This window comes from Colossoma macropomum, unplaced genomic scaffold, assembly GCF_904425465.1.
Source record: "Colossoma macropomum unplaced genomic scaffold, Colossoma_macropomum, whole genome shotgun sequence".
In the NCBI taxonomy this organism is placed as follows: Eukaryota; Metazoa; Chordata; class Actinopteri; order Characiformes; family Serrasalmidae; genus Colossoma; species Colossoma macropomum.
In genome coordinates this window covers 10,204,980-10,229,537 of record NW_023494797.1, presented here as the reverse complement: position 1 = coordinate 10,229,537, position 24,558 = coordinate 10,204,980, and the positions used below count along the sequence as shown (strand labels likewise).

At 37.8% G+C, this 24,558-nt stretch overlaps 2 protein-coding genes across 21 annotated transcripts in view; one reads left to right on the top strand and one right to left on the bottom strand.

The window, feature by feature from the left end:
- Positions 1-14,121, top strand: part of madd (MAP-kinase activating death domain) — a 73,912-nt gene extending 59,791 nt beyond the window's left edge. For 6 of the 19 annotated variants that reach the window (XM_036584260.1, XM_036584257.1, XM_036584270.1 and 3 more), the window contains 15 exons: positions 794-894; positions 1,003-1,086; positions 1,301-1,459; positions 1,720-1,840; positions 2,412-2,474; positions 3,742-3,862; positions 4,115-4,220; positions 4,310-4,420; positions 4,503-4,610; positions 5,162-5,326; positions 5,696-5,768; positions 6,474-6,580; positions 9,628-9,697; positions 12,129-12,175; positions 12,272-14,121. In XM_036584260.1, coding sequence (XP_036440153.1) covers positions 794-894; positions 1,003-1,086; positions 1,301-1,459; positions 1,720-1,840; positions 2,412-2,474; positions 3,742-3,862; positions 4,115-4,220; positions 4,310-4,420; positions 4,503-4,610; positions 5,162-5,326; positions 5,696-5,768; positions 6,474-6,580; positions 9,628-9,697; positions 12,129-12,175; positions 12,272-12,385 — 1,550 coding nt within the window. In that variant the 3' untranslated portion in view covers positions 12,386-14,121. The remainder of the gene's footprint in view (positions 1-793; positions 895-1,002; positions 1,087-1,300; positions 1,460-1,719; positions 1,841-2,411; positions 2,475-3,741; positions 3,863-4,114; positions 4,221-4,309; positions 4,421-4,502; positions 4,611-5,161; positions 5,327-5,695; positions 5,769-6,473; positions 6,581-9,627; positions 9,698-12,128; positions 12,176-12,271) is intronic. The other 13 variants (XM_036584263.1, XM_036584261.1, XM_036584259.1 and 10 more) reach the window with 7 other exon arrangements.
- Positions 14,122-16,700: 2,579 nt separating this feature from the next.
- Positions 16,701-24,558, bottom strand: part of bbox1 (butyrobetaine (gamma), 2-oxoglutarate dioxygenase (gamma-butyrobetaine hydroxylase) 1) — a 33,124-nt gene continuing 25,266 nt past the window's right edge. For both annotated transcript variants that reach the window (XM_036584252.1, XM_036584253.1), the window contains exons 6-8: positions 24,249-24,445; positions 21,741-21,907; positions 16,701-19,178 (exon numbers count right to left, since the gene is read on the bottom strand). In XM_036584252.1, the coding sequence (XP_036440145.1) occupies positions 19,021-19,178; positions 21,741-21,907; positions 24,249-24,445 (522 nt within the window). In that variant the 3' untranslated portion in view covers positions 16,701-19,020. The remainder of the gene's footprint in view (positions 19,179-21,740; positions 21,908-24,248; positions 24,446-24,558) is intronic.

Here is a 24,558-nt window from a genome sequence, read left to right as displayed (position 1 = left end):
TGGTTGGTTGTGTGTTTGCTTGCATGTGTGACTGCTTTTGTCTGTGTGAACTTGTAATACAGTAGTGCTACTGTGAACTGAATGGGCTTCCTGCAAACGTGTGAAATAATAATTTCTGATATTGGACAAAGATTTCTCTCTGTACCTGCCTTGCGTTGTCTAACAGGTGGCAGCAGGTAAAGATGCTGAATTTAAAATTGACCATCATAATAGGTATTAAATGTATTTGAAACTTACTCAGACATAAAGGCCATTCTCTCTCAGTTAACAGAAAAAGAGATGGCTCAGGCTTTGGTAGATGCTAGTTGGGATGCTTGACAAAGACTTGACTATCGCACAAGTGATTGGACTGCTTCAGGATTATGATAGGTTTATGGTCATGCTGTTCTAGAAAGCATTCTTCTGAGAGTTCATAAACATTCATGATTCACAAAGGTTGTAAGCAGTAAACATGACTAAGCTTCACAGGATAGTGGAAAGATGTTGCTAGGTGCACTGCAGAACAGAAAATGACAATCGTCTACAAATTATGAAAGTATTTGTATTCGTAGTTTTGTTTTTTATTTGTAGAAATGGTAGAATTTTTCTTGAAATGAAGCAGTAGAATTGTTGGCAAGGTTGTGTAAAAAATGAAAAAGCACTCACCTGGTTCAAACATACATACAGACTGTGTTGGTCCTTCTCAAGCATCCAGTGTAGACCCCATTCTCTGGCCTGCTTCCAGTCTTGTGGCATTGCAGGATGCAGTACAGAGAGCCAGTGAACAGATGGGCTAACTATGTACTTTCTGCAGGGGCTGAAGGGGCAAAGCAGCGTGCAGAAGGGGGTGATACTGAGGAGAAGAAATCTCAGATCAGTGCAGACAGTGGCCTCAGCGTGACCTCAGGCTCTCAGGTCTGTGTGTGAATTCATAATTTTTGATGCATTTTTTTTTATATAAATTAGTGTTGAACTCTAAGAATAACTGTAAGAATAAATGAACCTGTTTTTTTGTCAATGCAGAAGAGCGATTCTGAGTCGTTGGCAAGTTCAGAGCCTCCAGCTCTGACGAGGAGCACCAGTCAGGACTCTGAGGCCAGCACAGTGGTAGGGCACGACCAACCCTGAGTTACTACACACACACACAAAAGCCAGTTAATCAGCATTGTTGATTGCAACCATAGATGCGAGTTTCCTATATTTTATTTTTATTATTGTTTTGGGTGGTCTCCTGTTTCTCACTCGGGCTTACTAAAAACTTGTTTATTATTAATATTGTACTACTATGGCTGTATCCTGAGCTTTGTAATTTGACTTGCAGGTGAGCAACAGCTCAGGTGAGACGCTGGGCGCTGACAGTGACCTGAGCAGCACAGCGGGAGATGGACTGACTGGTCGGCCCTCTCCACACCTCACACTTTCCCGCAGTACCCTCTCGGACAGTGAAATAGAGACCAACCCTGCAACCAGCTCTGTGTTCGTGAGTATCACTGCTTTTAATTCACCAGCTCTCAAACACAGTAGAAGCTAGGCCATTTGTCACATATTAATGACTTTTTACTGTATGTTTATTGTTAGAATGCAGTATTATTTGATGGGCTTAATTCATTTTAATTAATTTATAAATCAGTTTGTTTTTTTGTTTTTTTTCCCTCTTAAACGTGTTGATTTTGAGATGGATATTAATGTTGAAGTGAATATAATGCTCATGATGTAAACTAACACTTGTCATTCACTCAGGGGAAGACCCATAAGCTGAAGCCTGGTGTAAAGGAGCCTGTTGGGGGTGTTGCTAAGGGAGCCCCTGCCCAGCCGCTTGAAGATGTCAGCATGAGGATCTATTTGTGTGAAGGGCTCCTAGGTAGGACCTTTTTCCTCCTTTCACATTTAATATTACTCTGTTCTTTCCCATTTCATGTCTCCTTTTCCTTTCTTGCTTCTGTTCTTCTGCATATTTTTCTAAATCTGTTACAATTGCACTGGTTTTTTTTCACAGGGCTTATTGTGCTTCACACTCTGTGTGCTTTCATAAATTGCATTTTGTTCTCAAAGTGTCTTGTTAAAATGGCTTCACAAATTATCTGTCCAGTGCCTTACTCAATATTTTATTAAACTTTTTAAGTATTAATTATGTAATGCTGGAGTGTGGGATTCTATAAACAATGGCTAAACTAATCCTTAAGTCTCTATATACCTAAATGCACTATGTAATCATTAAGCACATCCTGCTGTTTTTTTGTTCTGTTTCTAAGTTAGCTGGTTCCTCACCTGTGACATTATGTACTGGTGATTTGTGCATTGGTTGTTCTGGCTTCTGTAACACTGATTAGCTTGTTACTAACGCATTAAGGCACTAACACTCTCTGCTGCCCTGTCTCTCCTCTATGTTTTTCTCCATACCCCGCTCTTGTCTTTCTCTTAACGCGGCGTAGGGAGGGATAAGAGCTCAGTGTGGGATCAGCTGGAGGATGCTGCCATGGAAACCTTCTCTCTGAGTAGGGTTTAACTCTGAATAATGACCTGGGATGTGTGTGTGTGTATTTGTGTGTATGTGTCTGTAGGCATGGGACATGTATGGGGCATGTGATGTAGGTTTAAGTGTTTTATTTCCAGGCATGTGTCTGTGTACATCAGGACTGCATTATATGGACTGCACCATATTGCAGTATGGCATGCAGTATATTTAAGTGTATGTATGAATTTAATTTGTACAGTGTATATACTGGAGGTGTAATGATGCACAAACTACTCAATCAACCAGTTAACCAAATTTAGTTGAGCATTATTTAAATAGAACCTTTCCAGGGTAGTGAAGTAGGTAAAAAATGCCCAGAAAGGCTCAAAAGAAACAAAATTGAGGTTTTCAAATAGGCTGATCAGAGTCCTGAACCCCACATACATACACATTTTCAGGTTCTATACGATTGTCAATTTTGAGGTCAGAATTTGATTTGATTGTTGGTATTTTATGTGTTAAAATATCTTAATTCTTCAGAGCTCTAATTACACAGATCGGTTTGGTTCAGGAAAAAAAAAAATTCTCCAGTAGGACTTTTTCAGTGCCACTATAACAAATTAAACCCCAAAAGTCACAGAGAATTGACATTCTCTTTAGAAAAATAGCCAAGTCATTTGAGCGTGTGTTCATATCATATCAAACTCACCCCCTCTTCACCCGCTTTACTCTGATAGGTTGCACCCAGATGCCTAGTTTTAATCACTGATTGTAGTTTCTATGAACAACAGTAAATGAGAGATGCTCTGAAAAGAGTGAGAGGCAAATCAGTGATGCAGTTTTATATTTCGATATATTTCAAATTTGATCTTTTCGATACTGTATTGAAATCATTACACCCTTACTATATACAATACCTGACACATATATTGTGAAATGTACAGTTTGGATCCTTTCTTAAGCTAAGCCTTTATTTGGAGTCTGTTTTAGAAACGCGGGGGTGATTTAAAGATGATTGTGTAAGCGTGAATGCTGCGTGAAATCGCACCTCCAGGCTCGTGTTAACTTTGTTACAATGCTGTTGTTGTTGATTAATTGTAGTGTACATGCTGTGCATTGCCATGTGTGAAAATGACTGTTGTAATTTGACACCTCACTTGTTCAGAGAAGGTAAATTAGCAGGGAAAATTTCATATACCCCTTATTTTAATATATTTGAGTTTGTTGGGGAAGTACAGCTTGGAGCTTACTGTGTTAAAGAACGTGTAGCCCCATATAATAATGTGTTTGTGTGATTGTGTTTATAGGTAAGGAGCGCTCCACTCTATGGGACCAGGTGCAGTTCTGGGAGGATGCGTTTTTGGATGCCGTAATGCTTGAAAGAGAGGGAATGGGTATGGACCAGGGACCACAGGAGATGATTGACAGGTGTGTGTTCGTGTTTTTCATGCTTTTTCAGAACATAAATGTCTGATAACCTGCAGTTGCTGGACCCACAAGATGTAAGCTTTGTAGTGTTTTTTTTGTTTCATTTTTAAACATTAAAAACATTTATTTTGGTTACTGAGGTTAAAGATAAGTTTGAACTTTACCCTAAATTCAGAAAATGTTTACTACACAATGCTTACTAGACATGGGATCATACATACGTCTACATGTATGTGTGTTGTTCTAATTCAGGTACCTTTCACTTGGTGAACATGACCGCAAGAGGCTGGAGGATGATGAGGACAGACTGCTGGCCACTCTGTTGCACAACATGATTGCCTACATGCTAATGATGAAGGTACACATTGTTTACTCCTAAAGGCTCAATATCTCTTGCTTTTAATAGTGAGTTATTATAATACAGAACATGGCATATACGTTGTGTAGGTGAATAAGAATGACATCAGGAAAAAGGTCCGGCGTTTGATGGGGAAGTGTCACATCGGCTTGACGTATAGCCAGGAGATCAATGAGGTCCTGGACCGTCTTGCACAGCTGGTAAGACACACCACTCCAACTTAAGGTCCTGCATTCCTTAATTGAGAGAACATCAGTTAAAGCGTGTCGTATGTCATCGTAGAGTGGAAGGGAACTTCCGATAAGACCGAGCGGGAGCCGCCACATAAAGAAGCAGACCTTTGTGGTGCATGCAGGGACTGATACCACAGGGGACATTTTCTTCATGGAGGTATGTGTGTAGGAGAGCATGGATCCTATAAGTGTGAGGCTGGTAAAGCGATAGTTTGAGCAAAAAGCAAATGGACAGAGTTTTTGTCTTACCTCAGAAGGATAGTGAGCTAAACTACCAGTCAAACGAACATTTGGGGGCGTTAATGGAACTGCTTTAGGCTTCTGCTTTAGACTTAAGCTGATTGACGATAAAATTGCTGATAGTTTGCATTGATAATCAATTCAGATGATGTAAATGTCTGAAAACATGCCATGTGATGATTTAAGCTGCCACTTTTCACTGTGCTCATTTTGCTTTTAGCTTCTTTACTTGTTAATCTTATTCCATTGTAAGACTAAAGGAGGCACTAAATGCATCTTGAATTTGTACCGATGTTTAGGGTTAAGGAAAAATTTTGTAAATTAGATTTTTGAACGATTTCTTTAATTGGTGACTACCCAAAGTTTGTTTGTATCCATTAATGCAGATGATTTTCCATACAAATGATGACCTTCCATAAACTTCCTTATCCTCTGTGTGTTTGTGTTTGTTTGTGTGCATTTGAACAGGTGTGCGATGACTGCATCGTACTGCGTAGTAACATTGGGACGGTTTATGAGCGCTGGTGGTATGAAAAGCTAATAAATATGACCTACTGCCCCAAGACCAAAGTGCTGTGCCTGTGGAGGAGGAACGGGCAAGAGACACAGCTCAACAAATTCTACACCAAGAAGGTCAGAATGCACATGAGATATTGCTGTTAGAACAAAACCTTTTGTCTCCATTTTTAAAGGTTTTCATTTTTTTTTACTCCATTTAAAACACCAGCTAGCCTTTTCATTGTGTGAACATTTCATGATAAATGGAGCAGAAATGCTCCAAATGGAACAGAAATGCTCCAAAATTGCTTTCCCTAGTTTTTTCTTTTTATATAAAGCTACCATATTGGAGGTTTTGGTCGACAGCAATGCAGGACATGCTGCACATTTGGACACAGTTGTGTCTGTCATAACCTCTCTGCATTCATATGAAACAGTGACGTTAATAAATCAGCTGTAACCTTTGAATTTCTCACTTTAACACACTCTGTTTATGGACACTAGTGTCGGGAACTGTACTACTGTGTCAAAGACAGCATGGAGCGCGCAGCAGCACGACAGCAAAGCATCAAACCAGGTAAACAGTGTGCATCAGTCTAAAGGTGGTGATTCAACTACATGTTAGTATGAATTATTATTAGTTAAAATATTCACTGTACTCATATATAGTACTGTGGAAAAATTTTGGGCACTTTAGGAAATTATATTTAAAAAGTTATTTATGTGGGCAGATTTTATTGTAGTAAATACAGTTAAAATAAAAAAAGTATTGATTTTACATATGTCAGTGTTGTGGTTTAGCTTAAACAATGCTTGGTTGGATTAAATCAGGTGTGCTTGTTATGGAATTTAACAAATGGATGGCTGAAGTGTTGAAAAAACATGCATTTTATTGTTTTTTACTGTATTCATGTTTGTCTACATTTCTTCTAATGTTACATGGTGTTTTCACAAACAAAGACACAGTTACTGCTTAGATAAATGGTTTTAATAAATTTGTCTATGTGTTGCACAGTACTGTGTATAACAAAGAAATACAATTTCTGATCTTTTCACACATAAACATCTCCTAAAAACCTGTTGTATTTTTGTTTGTTTGTTTATTGTTTTTTTTTGTATTCCAATGCTGTGTTAATAAATGGGCAGGGAGTGTAGCTGTGATCTTGTCCTCATTCTGTACAATTGCTTTTTTCTATAATAACAGTAAAACTGGATTAAATCGCAGTCTCATTGTTTAGCTTTCTCTTTACAAAGTTCCTCTTGGGTCATTTTTTGTGTGTAGGTCCAGAGCTGGGAGGGGAGTTCCCTGTGCAGGACATGAAGACAGGAGAAGGAGGTCTCCTGCAGGTCACCCTCGAGGGAATTAACCTCAAATTCATGCACAGCCAGGTAGGAGGCCCACACGCCTGGTCCTTTTACCTACCACACAGATGCATGCAGAAACTCACCCCTGCACATCCTCAACCTCCCTTACCACCTCTCTCTCATTCTCTCATTCTCTCTCTGTCTCTGTCTCATTCTCTGTTCATCTGTCTGGCCTCCATGTCTTTTTGTTCATGCTCTCTTTCTTTGTGCGGCTGTCTTCCTCAAAGAACTTCCATAAAAGAATAAAGGTAACAAAGACTTAGTGTGAAATCTTTGACATTTGCTACATTACATAATTGTTAAAAATAAAAGCCATTTACTTCTCTGAGAGGTTCTGAGAGGAATAGCTCTTCTTTTTTTGCTTCGTTTGCTGGATGTTTGTTTTTGAGTTGCCTAGTCACTTGCGATTATTTGTTCTTCAAAAATGAAAGCCCACATTACACATAAACTGTGTTAGTACTAACTGTTGTTTACTGTGGTACCAAACCCTTGTCTTCACAGTGTGTGGGTGTGTGTTGTTGTGATTTTTGGAATTTATTTTGGTATGTTCTGAGGTAAGATGTAGGAATATGAGTAAGATTTTTAGCAGTAACTGAGTAATACATATTTCATGTTGGTGTGTAGAGGCAGGACTGTTGAAGACTGTTCTACTTTTCACCAGTTCAATGGCCTCATTAGAAGCATGAACTTGAACACAGCCTTTTTGAACTTGATGGCAGATGATTAGTCATCAAGTATGCCTTTTACTTATCAGCGTGGTTAGTGCGAGGTGAGTTCTCTTTCTACCAGTAGATGAATTTTAGTTTTTAGTTTTTCTATCTCCTAAATCCTTGAACCTAAAAAAATTTAAAAACATAAAAAGTATATATTGGACTTTTTTATGTATAGATTACGTCCTGACATTATTGTGCCAGTTTTTATTCCGTTACTCAGATCCAAGCTAAACAGACGCTGTTTTTCTGAGCCATCAGTGTGTCTTCCATTTTCATGTTTGCACAACTCTTCACTGCCTGTGTTGGTGGGTCAACCAATGAAAATAAATTAGGGATACAGCCAGCACATTATTTGCAGAGTTTTTGCTCATGCACGCACTGTAACATGCATAGTCGCCAACATTGGGAACTTACTCACAGTCTCTACTGACCTGTCTCGGTTTTCCTGTAACGGCCCCCAGCAGCCTCTAATGTAATTACTGACGTGAATTCAGACAGAAAACCGACTTTCTTCATAAACATTTTATTTAGTTTGATTTTTAGTTTTTTAATCAGCATATTTCTGTTTTCGATTTGCAACAAATAGTGTTACACATTATGAAACTATTTTTTACAGTTATAGTAAAACAAATTCTAAACATCTTAGTGGTGCTATAGTAAAGGGCAGCAATTTATAATGCTGTTTTTTTTTTTTAATCAAACTTGGAAGTGTCAACACCTAGAAAGCAAAATAATTAATCAGCAAATTTGAGTACTTTAGCGTTGTACTTTAATAGTTGCATACAAGGAACAAAAAAGGCAATAACATTTTTAATCACAATTCTTTATATGGCAATTAATTGTCAGCTTAAATGTCATAATTCTGAGAGACCTAGTTATCGTATCGGCCCATAAATACTGCATCAGTGCATCTCTAAATAAACTGAAAGACAGGGATTATTATTATTATCATTGTTATTCATTTTTAGGCATTCTAAAAGCTTTTTGAGCATCTATAGTAGTGATGGTTTCTCCATGTTAGTGTCTCATGCTTCCATAATCATGCTCGTAACGCTTTGCAGCTTTTCTCCCATTATCCTGTATTGGTCATAGTTGATTCTTCAGAATGCTGAATTGTTGAACTTGCTGTTGTATTCTGAATTCCCTATGAATTGTCCAAGTTCACATCTCTACCAATGTAGAGTAATGTTCCATTTCCTTTGTGCTCTGATGCGTTAGATTGAATTAGGTGGGAGGGTTTGTTCAGTATGAGGGTTTTGTAGAACTTGAGATGCAAGTTTAAAATTGGAGAAGCGTTAACCGCATTGTGTACTATGTAGATATTCTGTTGGCGTTAGTGGTTCATCTGTGCTGTAGCTTCCCTGAGGGTGCCGGTCCGCACTGCTGGCGGAGGAGGCATGGAGGGCAATGAAGTGGGATTAGAGCAAGGCTTAAAAAAATCTCTCCAAACTCAGTTCTTAATTATTCACTTTTTTGTTTGATTGCATTTTTATTGTGTTTTGGGAGAAAGATTATTGTTTACTGATTCTTATTGAATCTCTTCAGAGTGGGGAGGTAGCGCCAGTGGGTTGTTTTTTTGTGCTCTTTCGTGCGATAATAATCCAAAGCGTTTCTCTCCCATGCTCTCTCTCCCTGCAAGGAGCGGAAGGTACACCACCTCTGCTGTCTTTGCTTGTTAGCAGATCTTTTTTTTATTGTTATTGGCTTTCCTTTCTTTTTTTCTCCATTTGTAGCTGTTTGGCATTCCTTAGTTCTGTTGTGCCTCTTTTCCTTTTTTTATGTCCAGATAATGGAATTTTTCATGTGTGTTTTTTACATGGGCCTATCAGCATATGGAGCATTTCACCTTACAAGGATTTTTTGATGCTCAGCCTCAGACCATCATAGTTTTCATTAACGTTACCGTTAGCCATTTGTAAAACAAGTGCATCTTTTTTTAATATAGATTCTGCTGATCAAATAAGTAACATAAATGACATACAGTATGGCAGCTTTCTTAAAGAAAATCATGTTTTGGTTGTATTTCTTTTCTTATGGGGTTAATGGGTTGTAGCATATTAATGTTAAATGAAGAGACGTCACGTTCACACTGTGTAGTTAGCCATCATTCATTCGGCCCATGTAAGCTTCTCAGCATGGAAACTTCCGCTCTCTGTGTAGTCTTTTTGAGTTCTAGTAGCTTTTACAGAGCTTGCTTAAGTGCTGTCTTCGTTTCTCCCTGTTTTACTGTTTACTGACTGTCCAGGTTGTCGTTTCTTTAAAACTGTTCTTTTTTTTATTTTTATTTTTTTGTTTACACAAAGTGTGATTGAGTTGGTAACAGTGTGCCCTGTTCTTTTGTTTGTTTTTTCATTTTAGGTTTTCATAGAGCTGAATCACATTAAAAAGTGCAATACAGTGAAGGGAGTCTTTGTCCTGGAGGAATTTGGTAATTACCCCCATTTTGATTCTAGGCCTGTACGCGACACGGCAGTAAACCAAACTACAAAGCATAATGGCTCGCTTAGACTGTGATAGTTTACATGTCTCATTCTAAGTGATTTTTAGCTTTTTTGTTGGTTGGTTTGTTTTTATCCTAGTGCATAAATAATACTGATGATGGGAAAAATATAATGCAAGTTGCAATGCGAGTTATTAGAGGGCAAAAAGGAGCTCTTGACATGAAGTCCGTGACCTAGAGTGAGAGCCTGTGTTTTGATACTGTTTTTAACATACTCTTGCCGACTTTGCCTTATCACTCAGAAGTGCACAGCACCTAAATTACACAAGCAGAGGAGGGGACATAGAGAGCAGATTTTTCAGTAGGAACTAGGATACCATACCAGAAGCCTAGCAGCACCTTAGAAACAACCTGGGATACTATCATACCAATGGCCTAACAACACCTTAGCGACATCCTAGGATACCATAGCAATGGCTAACCTCAATAAACAGTTAACTAACAAATCAAACTTTTTTTTTAAGCAGAAACATACTGTTTTGTCTAGTTTGTCAAGTTTTGAATGAGAACAGTGGTGCCTTTATCATCATTTTATGTTGTTGCTAGTTGTATAGCCCTTAGAATAGTAAAATAACAGTCACATCAACAGTCATTCAGAGCAGTGTGAGAAAAACAACAGTCAGAATTGTTCACGGTGATGATAGGAACTAGACAAGATGTCCAGATGTTAAATTGCCTCTAAAAACCTACCTTGTAGACATTTCTTAGAAATAAGTCAAAGAAGGGATGTTAAAAACAGTATTAAAACAGGGATGGTTAAACTTTGTGGAGTAACTCTAAATCAAGTTTGTGCTGGAATCACATTATCATAGCTTCTAACTAGTCTCGTTCACGGATTGAGTTGTTCATCCTTTTGTAACCGTGTATGTAGACTTTTATCTTAGATCCAGACAGCATAGCCTGTTTTGTGTTGTGTATGAGGTATGACAGTTTTTTGGGGGTGATGACTGCCTCATTTATACAATTTTAGTAGTACATCGTATAAAGGTATGTGTAGTTGTTCGGCTTTTGAATGGAGGACAGTCAGGGTCAGGGCTAGACTGGGTTACTGCCGTGTCTCTGTGCTTCCTTTTTGTAATCCGCCCCCTCATCTTTGCTGCTATGAAAACCTTCATTCTCCAGCAGGTAAAGTGCTGTCACCTTGATCTCTTCTACCTCTCCTCCTCTTCCCTCTCTTCTCCTTCCATTCGTCCTCCTCTCTCTTTCCCTTACTGACTAATACATGTCTGTCTCATTATCACTGCCTTGGCTGTCAGACATTTTGCTAAGTTCATGTTATCATGCTTGTAGCTATTCACCATTCCATAAGCAATAGTAAGCCTGGCAAGCCCTGGACCACTTCTCTCACAATGAGATTATCATCCTCTTATAGTGGTAATTTGCTTGTCTTCTGCTAAAGTTCTGCTAGAGGTCTTTGTGCTCGTAGCTTAAAAAGGAAATGGTTGCTAACGAAAACAGTATTTTAGACACTCAGTGGTTGGTTTGTTGAACCATTGTGGCTGACTGGTCCAGCTACTTTAGTCTGATCAAAAGGCCCGATCAGATCAGACCACTGATGCTCTTCTGATCTGTTTGATAGTTTTGGTAAGAATGATGATTATGTTGTGTTTAACTATTTGTTGACTCCTTATTTCATTCTGCCCTGGGCCATCTCTCCCTCTCTCCTCCCTCTCTCCTCTCTCTCATATCTCTCTCACTCTCTCTTGCTTGCGTTCTCTCCCTCTTTTTGCTTTTTGTTGCTGTCTTTTGCTCTTTTGTGCTTTCTTGCTTGCTCTCACTCTCTTGTTCTGTCTTCCTCTCTCTTTTGCTCGATCGCTCTCGTTTTTTTGTGCTCTTTCTCTCTCTCTCTCTCTCTCTCTCTCTCTCAAACGCTCTCTTTTGCTTGCTGTCACTCTTTTGCTGTCTCTTCCTCATTCTCGCTCTTCTGCTCTCACCCTGTTTCTCCTGTTCTGTCTCTCTCTTGATTAAACGCACTCTCTCTCTCTTTTGCTTGCTCTCTTCCTCATTTTCTTTTACTGTCACTCTGCCGCTCTTTTTCTATCTCTGTCTTTGGCTCAAACTCTCTCCCTATCTGTTTTGCTCGCACTCTCTCTCACTCTATATCTCTCTCTGTCTTGCTCACTGTCTTTCTCCCTTTCTCACTCCTCTTACACTTTCTATCTCGTCTCTTTGTTTCTCTCGCTCTTTTGTCTACCTCTTTCTTGCTCTATATCTCTCACAATCACTTGTTAAATCTCTTATTTTGTCATTTTCTTTTATTCGCTTTCTTCTCACTCCTTTTTTTTTGTTTTTGTTTTCTTTTTTTTTCTTCCACCTCTTCCAAACTCTTTTGTTTTGTCTCTTGCACCTGTGATTGCAGTTCCTGAAACTAAAGAAGTGGTGATCCACAAGTACAAGACTCCAATGGTAAGACAAATAAGCTAATGGTTTTTATAATGAAGGTCCTGTTTCCTAGTTTTGGAATAAAGTTAAATTTCTTGGAATTTTTTCCTTCTTTTTCAGGCACATCAGATCTGTTACTCCGTGCTCTGTCTCTTCTCCTACATGGCTGCAGTAAAGGGGAAGGAGGCAGAGGGCAGACCCAAGATGCTGTCCCCTCGCCCGCTGCCCAGCTAGTGCACATTTCTCTGCTGTACTTTTTCCAGCCCTGTCCTAGTTTTCTCTGTCATACCTACACCATACCATGTTCTCCAGGCTGTAGATCCAGGCCAGATCATCTGCTTCTGTACTACTGGCTTGAGCTTCACTGCCCTCTTCTGGACAATATTCCTTATATTTATCAATCTTATCAACTTGATTAATCTACTTCACAGAGAAGTGAATACACCCTAACTGGTCCTTTTTGTCAAACTTTGGTCCTCGACCTTTCAGTCGATTAATTTCGTCCATGACTACACATCTTCGTCCTTTCACCACAGAACAGTAAGCATGCCCACAGCGGACCTCTCTTCAACTGCAACTGATCAGCATCCTTGTTATCAAGTCTCCAGTGGGCTGCATCTTTCCTACATGGCTGAGCTGCTGTCCCCACCTCTTGCATGTGGTCAGAGGTGTCCGCTTGCATGCGGGTCCAATGCACATCTGCAAACTGGCATTTGCATCCCCAGTTCATGTCCTGACAAGCTCTCCGGCTCCTGCTTTTCCTAAATTCATCTTCATGTCTTTGAATCCAGAGACTGTGATAAATTATTATATGTGCTCAGTGGTACCGTAACCTCCAGTTTGCCCTGTCTAAGGTTGACGAAGCGTTTAAAACACTCCATCTGCAAGGCTATGACATATGTTATCCCCAAACAAGCCACCAGGGAGCACCAGTTTTAAGCATTTCATTCAGCCTTCCTCACCTGCTCTTAGTGGTCCAAAATATGTGTAGCTCTTTAGCTTTGCCCTGAGCCTACTGTACTAGTTCTACTGTAAAAGCTCTGTTTGTGAACAGCTATGATATTGCATGTTGCTGTAAGAAGAAAAAAAAAATCAAAAAACAAGCAAAAAAATTACACTGTACATTTCACTGGAGCAATGTTCGAAAAAAAAAAAGTTCTAAAAAACAAACTGTGGTTTGTTGAGTAGATGTGCAATACTATCTGTAGTGGGTATCGAGAACATGCCCTGTAATGAGAACTGTTCTCCACCGTCCCCTGTCAGAGTGAAGGCTGGGGGACTGGATGTGATCAACACAGTAACAGAAGGAGGCATTATTGAGTGTGTGAAAGCTGAAAAACAGCTGTGTTTGGAGATCTCTTGTATTCACATGTAGGTCTGTAAGTCTACTGATGTCCAATCACTGTTTGAGGGAACCTAAATATTACATAATTTGGAGAAACGTCCAATTTAAACTGTCCCTTTCCTGCTTGTGTGTGTGTGTGTGTGTGTGTGTGTGTCTGTCTGTCTGTCTGTACTCACGGAGGAGGCTGTGTTACAGCATCTCTGGTATATGTTTTAATGTCCTTTTACGTGTTATGATTTTAAACACATGTCCATTCATGAATGTGTATGTTGGTGTGCGTTCCCACGAAGAGCAATCATTTTAGATGGTTATTAATAAGGCCCGCTGTCCGTAGGCTTTAGTTGTAAATAGCACAAGACAAGATCCACCACTTCAAAGAGTCTCCAAAGACGGGTGTTTTGATTTGGTGAGTGCTGAATGACCACGGTCCTAACAGACACTGCAGCGTCTGCGCTCGTCTGGCCTTTCATTCTGTTCCTCTTAGAGCTCAGAGCAAGAGGGAAAAGGAGGAGGAAGAGAGAGAAAGAGAGACGTTTGGATGTAAATATTTCAGTGTTTAAAAAGTATTTATAGAACCTGTACAGCTTTGGCAATATGACAATAAAAGATGTTCAACCCAAATGACTCCCTGAACTGGTTTGTGTGTGTTTTTACATGATGGGATATTAAGTGCTGATGTAGTGATGTGTGCTGATTTTCTGCTGGGGTTTAAATGAATGGTTCGCAGAATAATCAAATGTACATCATTTTCTTCTTACCCCAAACACAGTCAACTGGCCAAGACCTGTTTGGTGTCTTAAGTTTGCTTCTTTAGTTTCACTCTGAAGCTAGAAGGCTAAAATAATAGAGCTGTTTCGATGGACTTGATGCTCAAATCTCGGAAAGTAAAATGAAAATATAGATGTAAAATCTAGATAAAATGTGTTTTCGCTGTGCTTTCACAGCTTGTTTCCATCAAACTGACCTGTAGCTATAAAAATGATTTATGTAATAACATCATTTCCTGCAAAAAACAGCTGTTGCATAAGTTTTGTTCATTTAAAAAAATGCTTTCTGTTTCTAATTTAATGTATGTTGTAATTTGTATAATTCTGGCTTCACTGACTTCCCCATAACCTACTGATTAAAAAAAAAGTTAACTATTATGATGATGATGATGATTATTATTATTATTATTATTATTATTAATTGTAATTAATTGAAATGTAGGAAAATGTGTCACGACGCTAAATTTATGCATAAATGCATTTCCAGTGTAGGTTTCATTTCAGGTATTAGAACGCTAAATGGAAATGCAACAGCAAAATGTTTTCTCGAAATTCATAAAATATTACTGACAATTTCCGTTTCCGTAGCCACATCCACAAACTTTTTAAAGTGATAAAAACGTTTGCATAAAAATTCCTTTGGCTGGAAATGCAGCTAATATCACCCAAAAACGTTGGTTTGGATTGGCAGATATTAGTTTGGGGTCAGAAAGAAAGGATGTACATTCGGGATGGGCGACATGGCACCATGGTTCGTCAAGAGACAATGTACACAATGCACTATACACAATGTGCATCACAGTTTTCGGTTATTCTGAGGTTTGACACGTTAGTAAGGACTGATGTATTAAGGCGTCGTGCCTAAGAACACCCTTCCCAGGATAAAATCACAGTAACGCACAGCATCAAGCGGCTTATTGCTTTTATAAAACGGCGGCCAACATAAAATATGATAAAATACACGACTTTACAGAAAATTATTAAAAAGTTATTATTAATAATAATCGACATAAACAAGTATTCCGCCAAGAAATGTAGTTCCTTCAGAGTGCGGTATCGTTGCCAAGTAACCATGGACCGGGGAATGAGGAGAACGTTCGGTCGGCCGTCGCTGTACACTGCGGTCTTTTCATGATTTTTAAAAATTTTATCGTATAAGAATGAACATATGATAACACAGCACTGTTTAAGCAGAAACGTTTGCTTTATAAGTACTTTCTGGTCACCAGATTACCACAGCGAGTTTTATTTAGCACTAATCCAGCAGCGCCCATCTTCTCGTGCTGGGGCTGAATCTCAAATGGAAATTGAATACTGGATCCTGCACCCCAACAGAGCAAAATACAGCTACGAAATACTCATTTGGGACTCAGCCACAGCTATAATTAATAAACGGTGCACTATTTGGCTGTAGAGGCTAGAATTATTAAACCTTCACAGTTAGCACGCTATTTAGGGAGTGTGGAGCCGTTTGGGATTCAGCCTGGGTTTGACGCGACTTCTGACTGAAATACGAAGCGCGTAATCCATTCAAGTGACATTTTTTAGACTTGTATTCTGCCGTTTTCTAGTTAATCATGCCGTAAGTACTTTAATTAAAGTCTGTGATATTAATGATGGAGTTGTTTAGGCTGTTGGCTATCATTTAGCCTGTTAGCTAGCTAACTAGCCTAGTTCTAGTTAAGAAGTCATCAGACCCTCAGTTTAAACAAAAAAACTCCTACTTCATCACTATACTCGGTGGTCCATGTGAGCAGCATGAGGGTCAAAGATTATTCCATTAACAGCACAAGAGTCTTTTTAGTGCCGTGGCGCAGTAATACACAGTTCAGTTGTTGTGAGGCGGTCATAGGAGTGGTATATCACGGATTTTACAAGGGCTTCGAACACGGATCAGCTAATCAGATTTTAGGACCAGAACTATCGATTTATGCTCCAAACTGTAGAGCTTCTTTCCACAACACACACAGCCATAAGCATCGTCAGTTAGCAGTTTTATATAACAGCTTCAACCATATCTCGTTACTTTAGCCTTTCTTTATTGTTGTTTAGTCGTATTTATTGTTTCATTTAATGGTTTTTGTTTTATTGCATTTGAGCCACTATTTACTGTTTTCCCCTTTCAGTATGTTATATTAATATAAAATACTTATTTTTATGATGGTGTTTTGTTACTTTGCTACTTTACATTTTCCTTTTTCATTTTTTCTTAATCTTTTCTATTTTTTGTTTCTTCTCTTATGCTGGTCTTATTTACCCTTTAAAGCACTTTGAGCTGCATTTTAATATAAGCTGTAATTTTAAAGTTTATTATTAATATTTTGTTTGAACTGACAAAAAAAAATAGTAATGCCACAAAAATGCTAACAAGAACAATACAATTCTTTTCATTCTGTGTTTCACAGATTGTAAAGCAGTAAGTCCAGTCAAACAGGCCTAATTATGTACTCTTTTTAATGTTACACTCAATGTTACAGTCAATGGGCTTCATTCACCAACTGTTCTGAAGTGTAAAGTGCTGAGTTTTAGCAGACCATTCCTTTATTAACTCAGTATTGCCATAATTTCTACTCACACTGCAATGACTGCAACCCTAAATTACACACATACACCCACTTTGTTTTGAAAAGATTTATTTCAATAAAGTGTAAATACAGTGTTACTGAAAGCACTGAGCCTTGCAGATTTCACCCTGAACAGTAGTAAATCTGTGTTAGTGCTGGGGGATATGCTGTCTGTACCGGTTTCAGAAACTGATTTTCAGTCTTGGCGGTATTGAGAGGTAACAAAAAAAAACTAAATAAACAGTAAGCTTCATTTTTAGAAGATGATTTTCTGTATTATGTCCACAATATTGTGTAGGGTTCCCTTTGGTATAATTTTACAAGATATAATAATCAAAACAAGCTATGCCAAGTTTGTAATGCATGCCAGTACTCAGGAGGCCTGGGTTCATTAACTATATCAATGCAGACGTCAAATATCACCAGATACCCTGATTCCCTGATATATTTGGAAAACATCCTGCATGCATCACCCAGCACTAATCTGTGTACACTGTTGAAAGTCCCTTTGTTTTCCTTAAGCATTATAGGACACTTTACTCACTCTGTTGTGCTTAACTACTGCAAAAAAAAGAAAAAAGGACAGAAAAGTTAAGACACCAAGTTAAACGGATATCAAGGTGATTATGCATTGATTGTGCCCAAGGTAAACACATTATTTTTGCTAGTGACATACAGTACTTGGCATACTAATGAAACCATAAAACACCTCTGAGAAGAAAGAGGAAAACTACCCTTCTGACCTAAACATCAAGAGCAGCTTCAACTCCACAGTTGTTAAAACACCAAGTTACCATGATCTGCATTTTATGTAAAGAAGTAAAAACCCCCACAAAACATTAACAAGGTTTTCTCAGGATAACAGCAATGAACTGTTTATGCATTGTAATTGCAGATTTTCAAGCTAAGACTAAATTCATTTTTAGAATAAAGTTTCAGGCAAAGCTGTGTAAGAAACAGCCTACTTTGCAAGCTAAAGCCCACAAATTTAAAGTCAGCTGTTTTGCTAAATAAAACCCTGACTATACTGTCATTTCTTTAAAAGCTATGACATCATTTAAATTAATAATTTACAACACCCAGATAAAGCATTATGACTATAAATAAAGTCTAGGATGCAAAAATGTCTGACATGTTGTTACTAAACTATAAAGCCATAATTGCCTGGTACTACTGAATAATAGCTTGGCACTTCAGCGATGCTGCTCAGAGCATCCGAAATTAAGAACAAGGCTGGGGAGTGGACCACAGACATAAAATAAAACCAAACTGGGAACTGGGAATAGGTGACTGATGGAAATGTACAGAAATGCACTAAAACTGTATTCATGTTTGAAGTATTTAAACTTTGAACAGTCCATTATAATGCAACACGAGGGTAGAACTTGCAGCATAAAAACAGGCATAGAAGATCTTTACAGTATAGTAGATAAGCTCCAAAATGCCACAGGTTATAGAGAGGCCATATATATTCTTTTTGTTATTAAAAATGGAAATGTAGTGAAAATATTGCTGACCAGTGAGTTTTTACCAAGATAACAATGTTATCTCGATGATAAAAAGTTTCAGATTCTTTCTGTGCAACCCCAAAAAAGTCGTAAAGCCAAGAGGAAATGCCACTGTATCAGGGTTTTGTGCAGCCTGATAGAATGTTATGCAGAATTTGGATATTTTACTGGATCTTAGGTAGTGGACTGCAAATAAAGAGTCAAAATTCTGTCTACTAATTATTTTTCTGATTAAGATATTACTCTGATTAAGATATCACCCACGATGTTCACAAATTCCCAAAACCCATTTCTGAGTGTGCTGGTGCTTTTGGCTCTGAGAGAAAAGATTTACTGGCTGAGAACATAAAACTACAGAGAAAGAAGACTGACGGAAACTAAACAAACCATAGAAGATTTGCTATGTTGAAGTCCTGTATGAATGCTAGTATCAGTGGGAGAGGCCAAGATCTTATTGACTTCTCAAGGTGAAAACCAGTGAATGTCCATATGTACATGCGAGGCCGCTCCACAATCACAGACTGTTGTGCTGAGCAGACATTTTTTTTTCAGTTGAGAGGCTTTCTGAGGTGAAGGGTTGTCACTAAAAGTGCCATAAAGAAAGGTTAGCCCAGCCCAGCGCAGCACAAAGTTTCAGCTTTAAGCTTAGACACCTACTGAACCACTATCTCCACCTCAGAGGAGTTTAGCTGTCTCCATGAACAGCCTTGCGGAGGATCCGTAGGCGGGACATGACTTCATCCCAATCCAAGTACGCACCCTCCAGGTGTCTCAGGCTGCTGTGGGACACGTAGCTCTTACGGCCGTGTAGCAGACGCCAGTTATCGAAGGTCACAAGTTCACCTGCGTAGAACAGACAATTGAGTTTTGGTTCTATGACATCACATGTTTGGACAGATTTTGACTGCTGAAAAATAATATTCTAAATCCTCAGAGCAAGTTAATCTAACAGTATTTAATTCTGAGTGATTTTGGACCATTTCTATTTCAATTTTGACACAGTGTAAAGGAAGCTGGTAATTATTAAAAAAAGACAAAAAATTGAGGTACAAGGTTTTGTACCTCAGCTTGCCAATAATGATCTCCCCCTTTTCTCTTTTTTGGTTGTAGCATTTCCAGGATTCAAACTCACAACAGAAAAAAACTTTTAACAGCTGAGCCACTTGTTCTGATGGTAAAACAAAGTTTTCCGAAGCTGTGAAACTTTCCTTTAAATTCGTGTAAAATGATATTTTGTAAATGGTTTTATCACTCAAAGCTTTTTAAACTTGTGCACATTAGTGACACCGGCTGGACAACAAGAGCAAACAGCAGGACTAAAGCACTATGGTTACAGTCCTGCTATTTTAGAGTAAAACAGTTCAAAACACGTCCTTTCAAGTGATATAAAAATATAATATTTGTTTCTAACACAATTAAGCCAAGTTATATCAAAATGTTATAAAAAAAAGACTTCCTTTTTCTAATAAGGTACTTTGAGTATTACAACTGGTATTTTTAGGAAATCTCCTGCCTAACTCACGCATAACCTTATTCACATTTAACCTAGCTCTAGTCCTTCACCTGTTCTTTAATAGGCAATGCTCCAGAGCTACAAGGGTAACATCACAAGCCACTTGTCACAGCAATACAGGCTGGTAAATTTGTAGACTGATAAATTTAAATACAAAACATCAGAAAAATACCAAAAACATGTAAAATGTATCCTACTTTCAGCATGATAATAACCATGTTCTAACACACACAAAAAAAACAGTTTGATAGCACTTTACAGCTCAATAATAAGTGAGTAATGATGTGGTAATATTATGGTTACAAGTTATATTTACCTAAAAACTTACATGCTAATAAATTACATGGTACTAAATAATAAGTGAGTAATTGTAGCTGTAACAAGTCAGAAACAAAATGATAAACTAACGGTAACAAGTTGTACTAACCTAAAAATACATTTAAATTTTCTGTTTGTTACTAAATAATACGTCAAAATAAGTTTTTCTCCATCACTGAACTAATTTCTGAGCCTTTTTACCAGGTCTGTGTTTTATAGATAGAGTATTTAACAGGTAACAAGTAACACAAAAGGAGCATGTGATGTATTTTCCAGCCCTGATTCTGTGAATCTCAGTACATTTACCTCATCTGTTCCTGGGTAACAGCATTTCTGTAGGTGGGCCTACATATAAAAGTGATAGTACAACCATGGGTGATTATAATGCCCTACACGGAAATGATTTTAGCACTTGTTCTGAGATGCAGTAACTGAGAAACAAGACAGAAAAAAGTAAGTTTGCGTTTTACAGCTCCAACACTATTTCACTGTAATTACAGCCTGTACCTATGTCTGTCCATCATACTGCAACTGACCATTTAAAGACATAAGAGTTTTAAAACAAAGTAGAAACAAGTTAATTAGCATTTTACAGCAGTAATCCACATCATTTTAGCACAACTACTTTACTGTTTTAGGGTAATAACCCTAATATTACAAAACTATATAAGATGTAAGAGAATTATTGTGATATGTTGATTAAGCAGATTTTAAGCTGTAAGAGTTTGACAGCTTATTCCTATAAATGTAAAAAAGGCTGCAATGACTGTTTAATTATTTTGCATCAACTAGAATTAAGATCTTATTTCTAAGTAATTAGAGTTGGTTTTTTGCATTATTTTACCATTTTATCACCAACTTTTTACTGTTACAATTAATAACTCATTCTTTAGTACCCATGTATTATCCATCTGTAGAGTGCTATCAAACATTCTATGAAGAAAATAATGCAAATAATTAACACCCGCAGCGCTACAATAGTTATATTAAGATTATGTTTGCTGTTCATTTGAGGTTGAGAAAGTTGACAACTGCTCTTAATATGTCATACTTGACAAGATTCATCACAATATATATACATATATATATTACACGTACATATAGGTGTTTGTCACAATATATTACATATATATTGTAGATATGAGGGAATATATAATAAATAATAAATATCCATAATTTTTTCTTCCCGATGAGAAGACGACCAGAAATCATATGTCTGGTAGGAGACAATAACTAGCAACTATCCGAAAGGAAAAGGCCTTCTCCAAACTCCAAAGTTTTGGCAGCTATTACTGTCCGTGCTATTCTGTTTTCCATTAAGCGCTGGCCTCTCTACCCTCTCAAATGGCAAAATGGACCAAAGCTTTTACACATGTTTAAGTCAATAACAAAAACAACACTGTGACAGCTCATGCATAACAGTCTTCAGCCAAGTTCAGTATCTGTTACTGATTTGGAAGTCAGTATGAAGTAAGTCCAAGCGGCAATAAAACTTGAGTAAACAGGTAGAGAAGAGAGTTAGCTCTAAATGGGGCTGACTTGTTAGTCTTGCTTCAGCAGGCCGTTACACTAACCTGGCTCCATCCTGTAGGTGACCACATTTTCTGGCTGGTTCATCAGCTCCACAAAGGTCTTCAGGGAGCTGTAGAACGGCTGGACCTGGTCCAGTGGCAGGTCCAGGACAGAGTCTCGCGTAGCATTATTATAGTTTATTCTCACCACTCGGCCCTCGTTGTCGACACTGGAAACAGAAAGAGAGAGACGAACCACTATAATCCCTCCCATGAACATATAAACCGGGAGAACAAAAGATGGCGCTGTTTTCACATAAACGCAGGTGGTGACCGGCTACAAAGCAAATGTCAGCATACAGATTTGTGCCTTACATAATCAAATCAGTCATTTCTTTTGTAAGGCATGTAGTTTAAATATGATATTTAATTCGTGATGATGCAATATTGGAATGGTGTTTGATTTTTGTAAATTCAAAACACAATGAAGTGTCAGACGGTATCTTAAAAGCGCATATAGACAAACTGAGACTGTGTTTCTGCTGTTTATGGAGGTAAGTCAATAAACGGGGCTCAAGAAATTAAATATAGAGACCTCAGTCACACTGTGTGGATATAAAAAGGTTGCAGGAATTGTAAAGGTGTATTCTAGGCAAGCACAGTGTGGATGAAACATTGCAATGAAACTATAGATATTGTGAGTGTGATGTATTTTGCATTATAGGGTAACTTGGGGGAAGAGGTGCCCCAGGGCTATACGCACCCCCCCTCTTATTTTCAATCCTGATGAAATGATGGGGCCAAATCCTGATACACTTACTACATGCCAGTGGTCTAGTTTATTCTGAAATTTCACTTGGATCACTGCATTCCTGGGATTCATTCCCCTGGAATTTTACTGGGGGCCACTGATTTAATTTTATGACAATGAAAAATAGTGATGCATGCATTAACACAAAGTTATACAACAGCTGATAAAAACATATGATTATAGGGAGTTGTGGAGAGAGCATACATTTGGTTTTCCTTTAGCATATTGCCAGAAATATAGTATTTAGTTACCTTTTCATTGGCATGACATGTCATCTATAGCAACTCTAGGTGACATTTTTAGCCATCTTGATGGAGATGAGTTTTGCAGCACAACAATGTTACATACACACCTAATCTGTCATGTCTAATAATCATTAACTGTAACCAATTAAATGTTGAATGCTACTGTTTTGTTTAAAGTGTTATTGTTAATATTGTTGCAATAGTAATAAAAATAAATAAATAAAATAATAATAATAATAATAGTTAGATGTCACCAATAATGAGTAATATAAATACATAGTGTAATCACAACAATTTCATTAATAAACAAAATTGATATTTCAAGCATTTCTATTATATATATATATATATATATATATATATATATATATATATATATATATATATATATTTGTTTATTAATGAAATAGTTATTGTGATTACACTATATATTTATATACACTATGTGTTTACATATATATAATGAGCTCTCTAGCAATTTTTGTTGTACTTTAATTAATAACACAATTTCTGAAAATTGCAAAACAACAAAAACGATTTGACATATAAATAAATTAATTGATTTATCAATTGATACAAGATTACTGGTAAATCATTTTACAGTTTTTGGACTGCATGTCAGGACGCATCCATACCCACACAAACTCATCTGGACCTGAAGCACAATAAAACATATAGGGCCAGATTTGTAAAACTGCACCGGTCTCTCCTTACTGCTGCAGTATTTTTATATGTGAATTATGTAAAAGCCAACCAGAAGTAAAGAAGTAAACAATCGTGAACTATATCACAATATAGTTAACAGCGAAGTTGAATCCATAGTCAAAAGTGGTGACAAAAAAGGATAAGAAAAAAGACAAGGTAAAGGAAGTGAAGGAAAAAACATTTGCGCAGGACAAAAAAAATGCATGACTGTGCTGATTTAACAACGATAATCCTTTCTTTATCATGAGCAAAGTGACGTCTCTCCTTGATTTATATCTGTTTTTTATATTATCGGACTGGCTGAGGCATGTTCAAAGTCACCGTAAAGTACTTAATACTGAATTCTGTTGTTATGCGCTCTGAAGTCCTTCTCAAGCAAGACAACTTCCTATTCATATACTCCTAAGACTGCAGTCGCAATGCAGTTCAACAGATTAAAATGCGCCTATTAAATATATTTGCTCCTTAATACAGTAGGTGCATGTGAATAATTTGTTCATGACTTGCATTTGTGAGCAAACATATTCAAGAACACTATAGAAAAGATTGTTTCAATCATTCATTAAATCATTGGCTTCTAAGAAATCCTTGTTTATTAATGAGAAAATCTGTTACTGCTATGCTATTTGCTTTTAACATCACAGTAAATTTGGAGGTGTGCATCTAGCCCTTAGTGATTTGTTAGCGTGTAACCTTCAGTGACATCATTATTTCAAAGGCCAAAACTGTGATAACGATTAACAACCGATATCTTGTGCAGCTGTAGTGTATTCTGCTACGCGTTCACGTGTGTATATGTGAGTCTCTCACTCTATGATGCGGTTCTTGGACTGCACACTGAAGTCGCAGTAGTCAGAGCCAGTGTCCGTGAAGTCCACGTGGAGGGAAGTAAGCGTGTTGAAAGCATCTGGGTGCTCTCTCCTCAGCAGCTCAGCCATGTGAAAGCCGTCCACCACCTCGCTCTCGCCACCCTGCTGGGCCTGCTGCAGACAGTGCAGGAACTGCACCTGGAAAATCACACAAACAGAGTTATTCCTGGACTGAGAACAGACAGCAACCTGTCTAGATTTATTATGGCAGTATTTGAATAGTGAAATCACTACTTGGATAAAGTTGCATC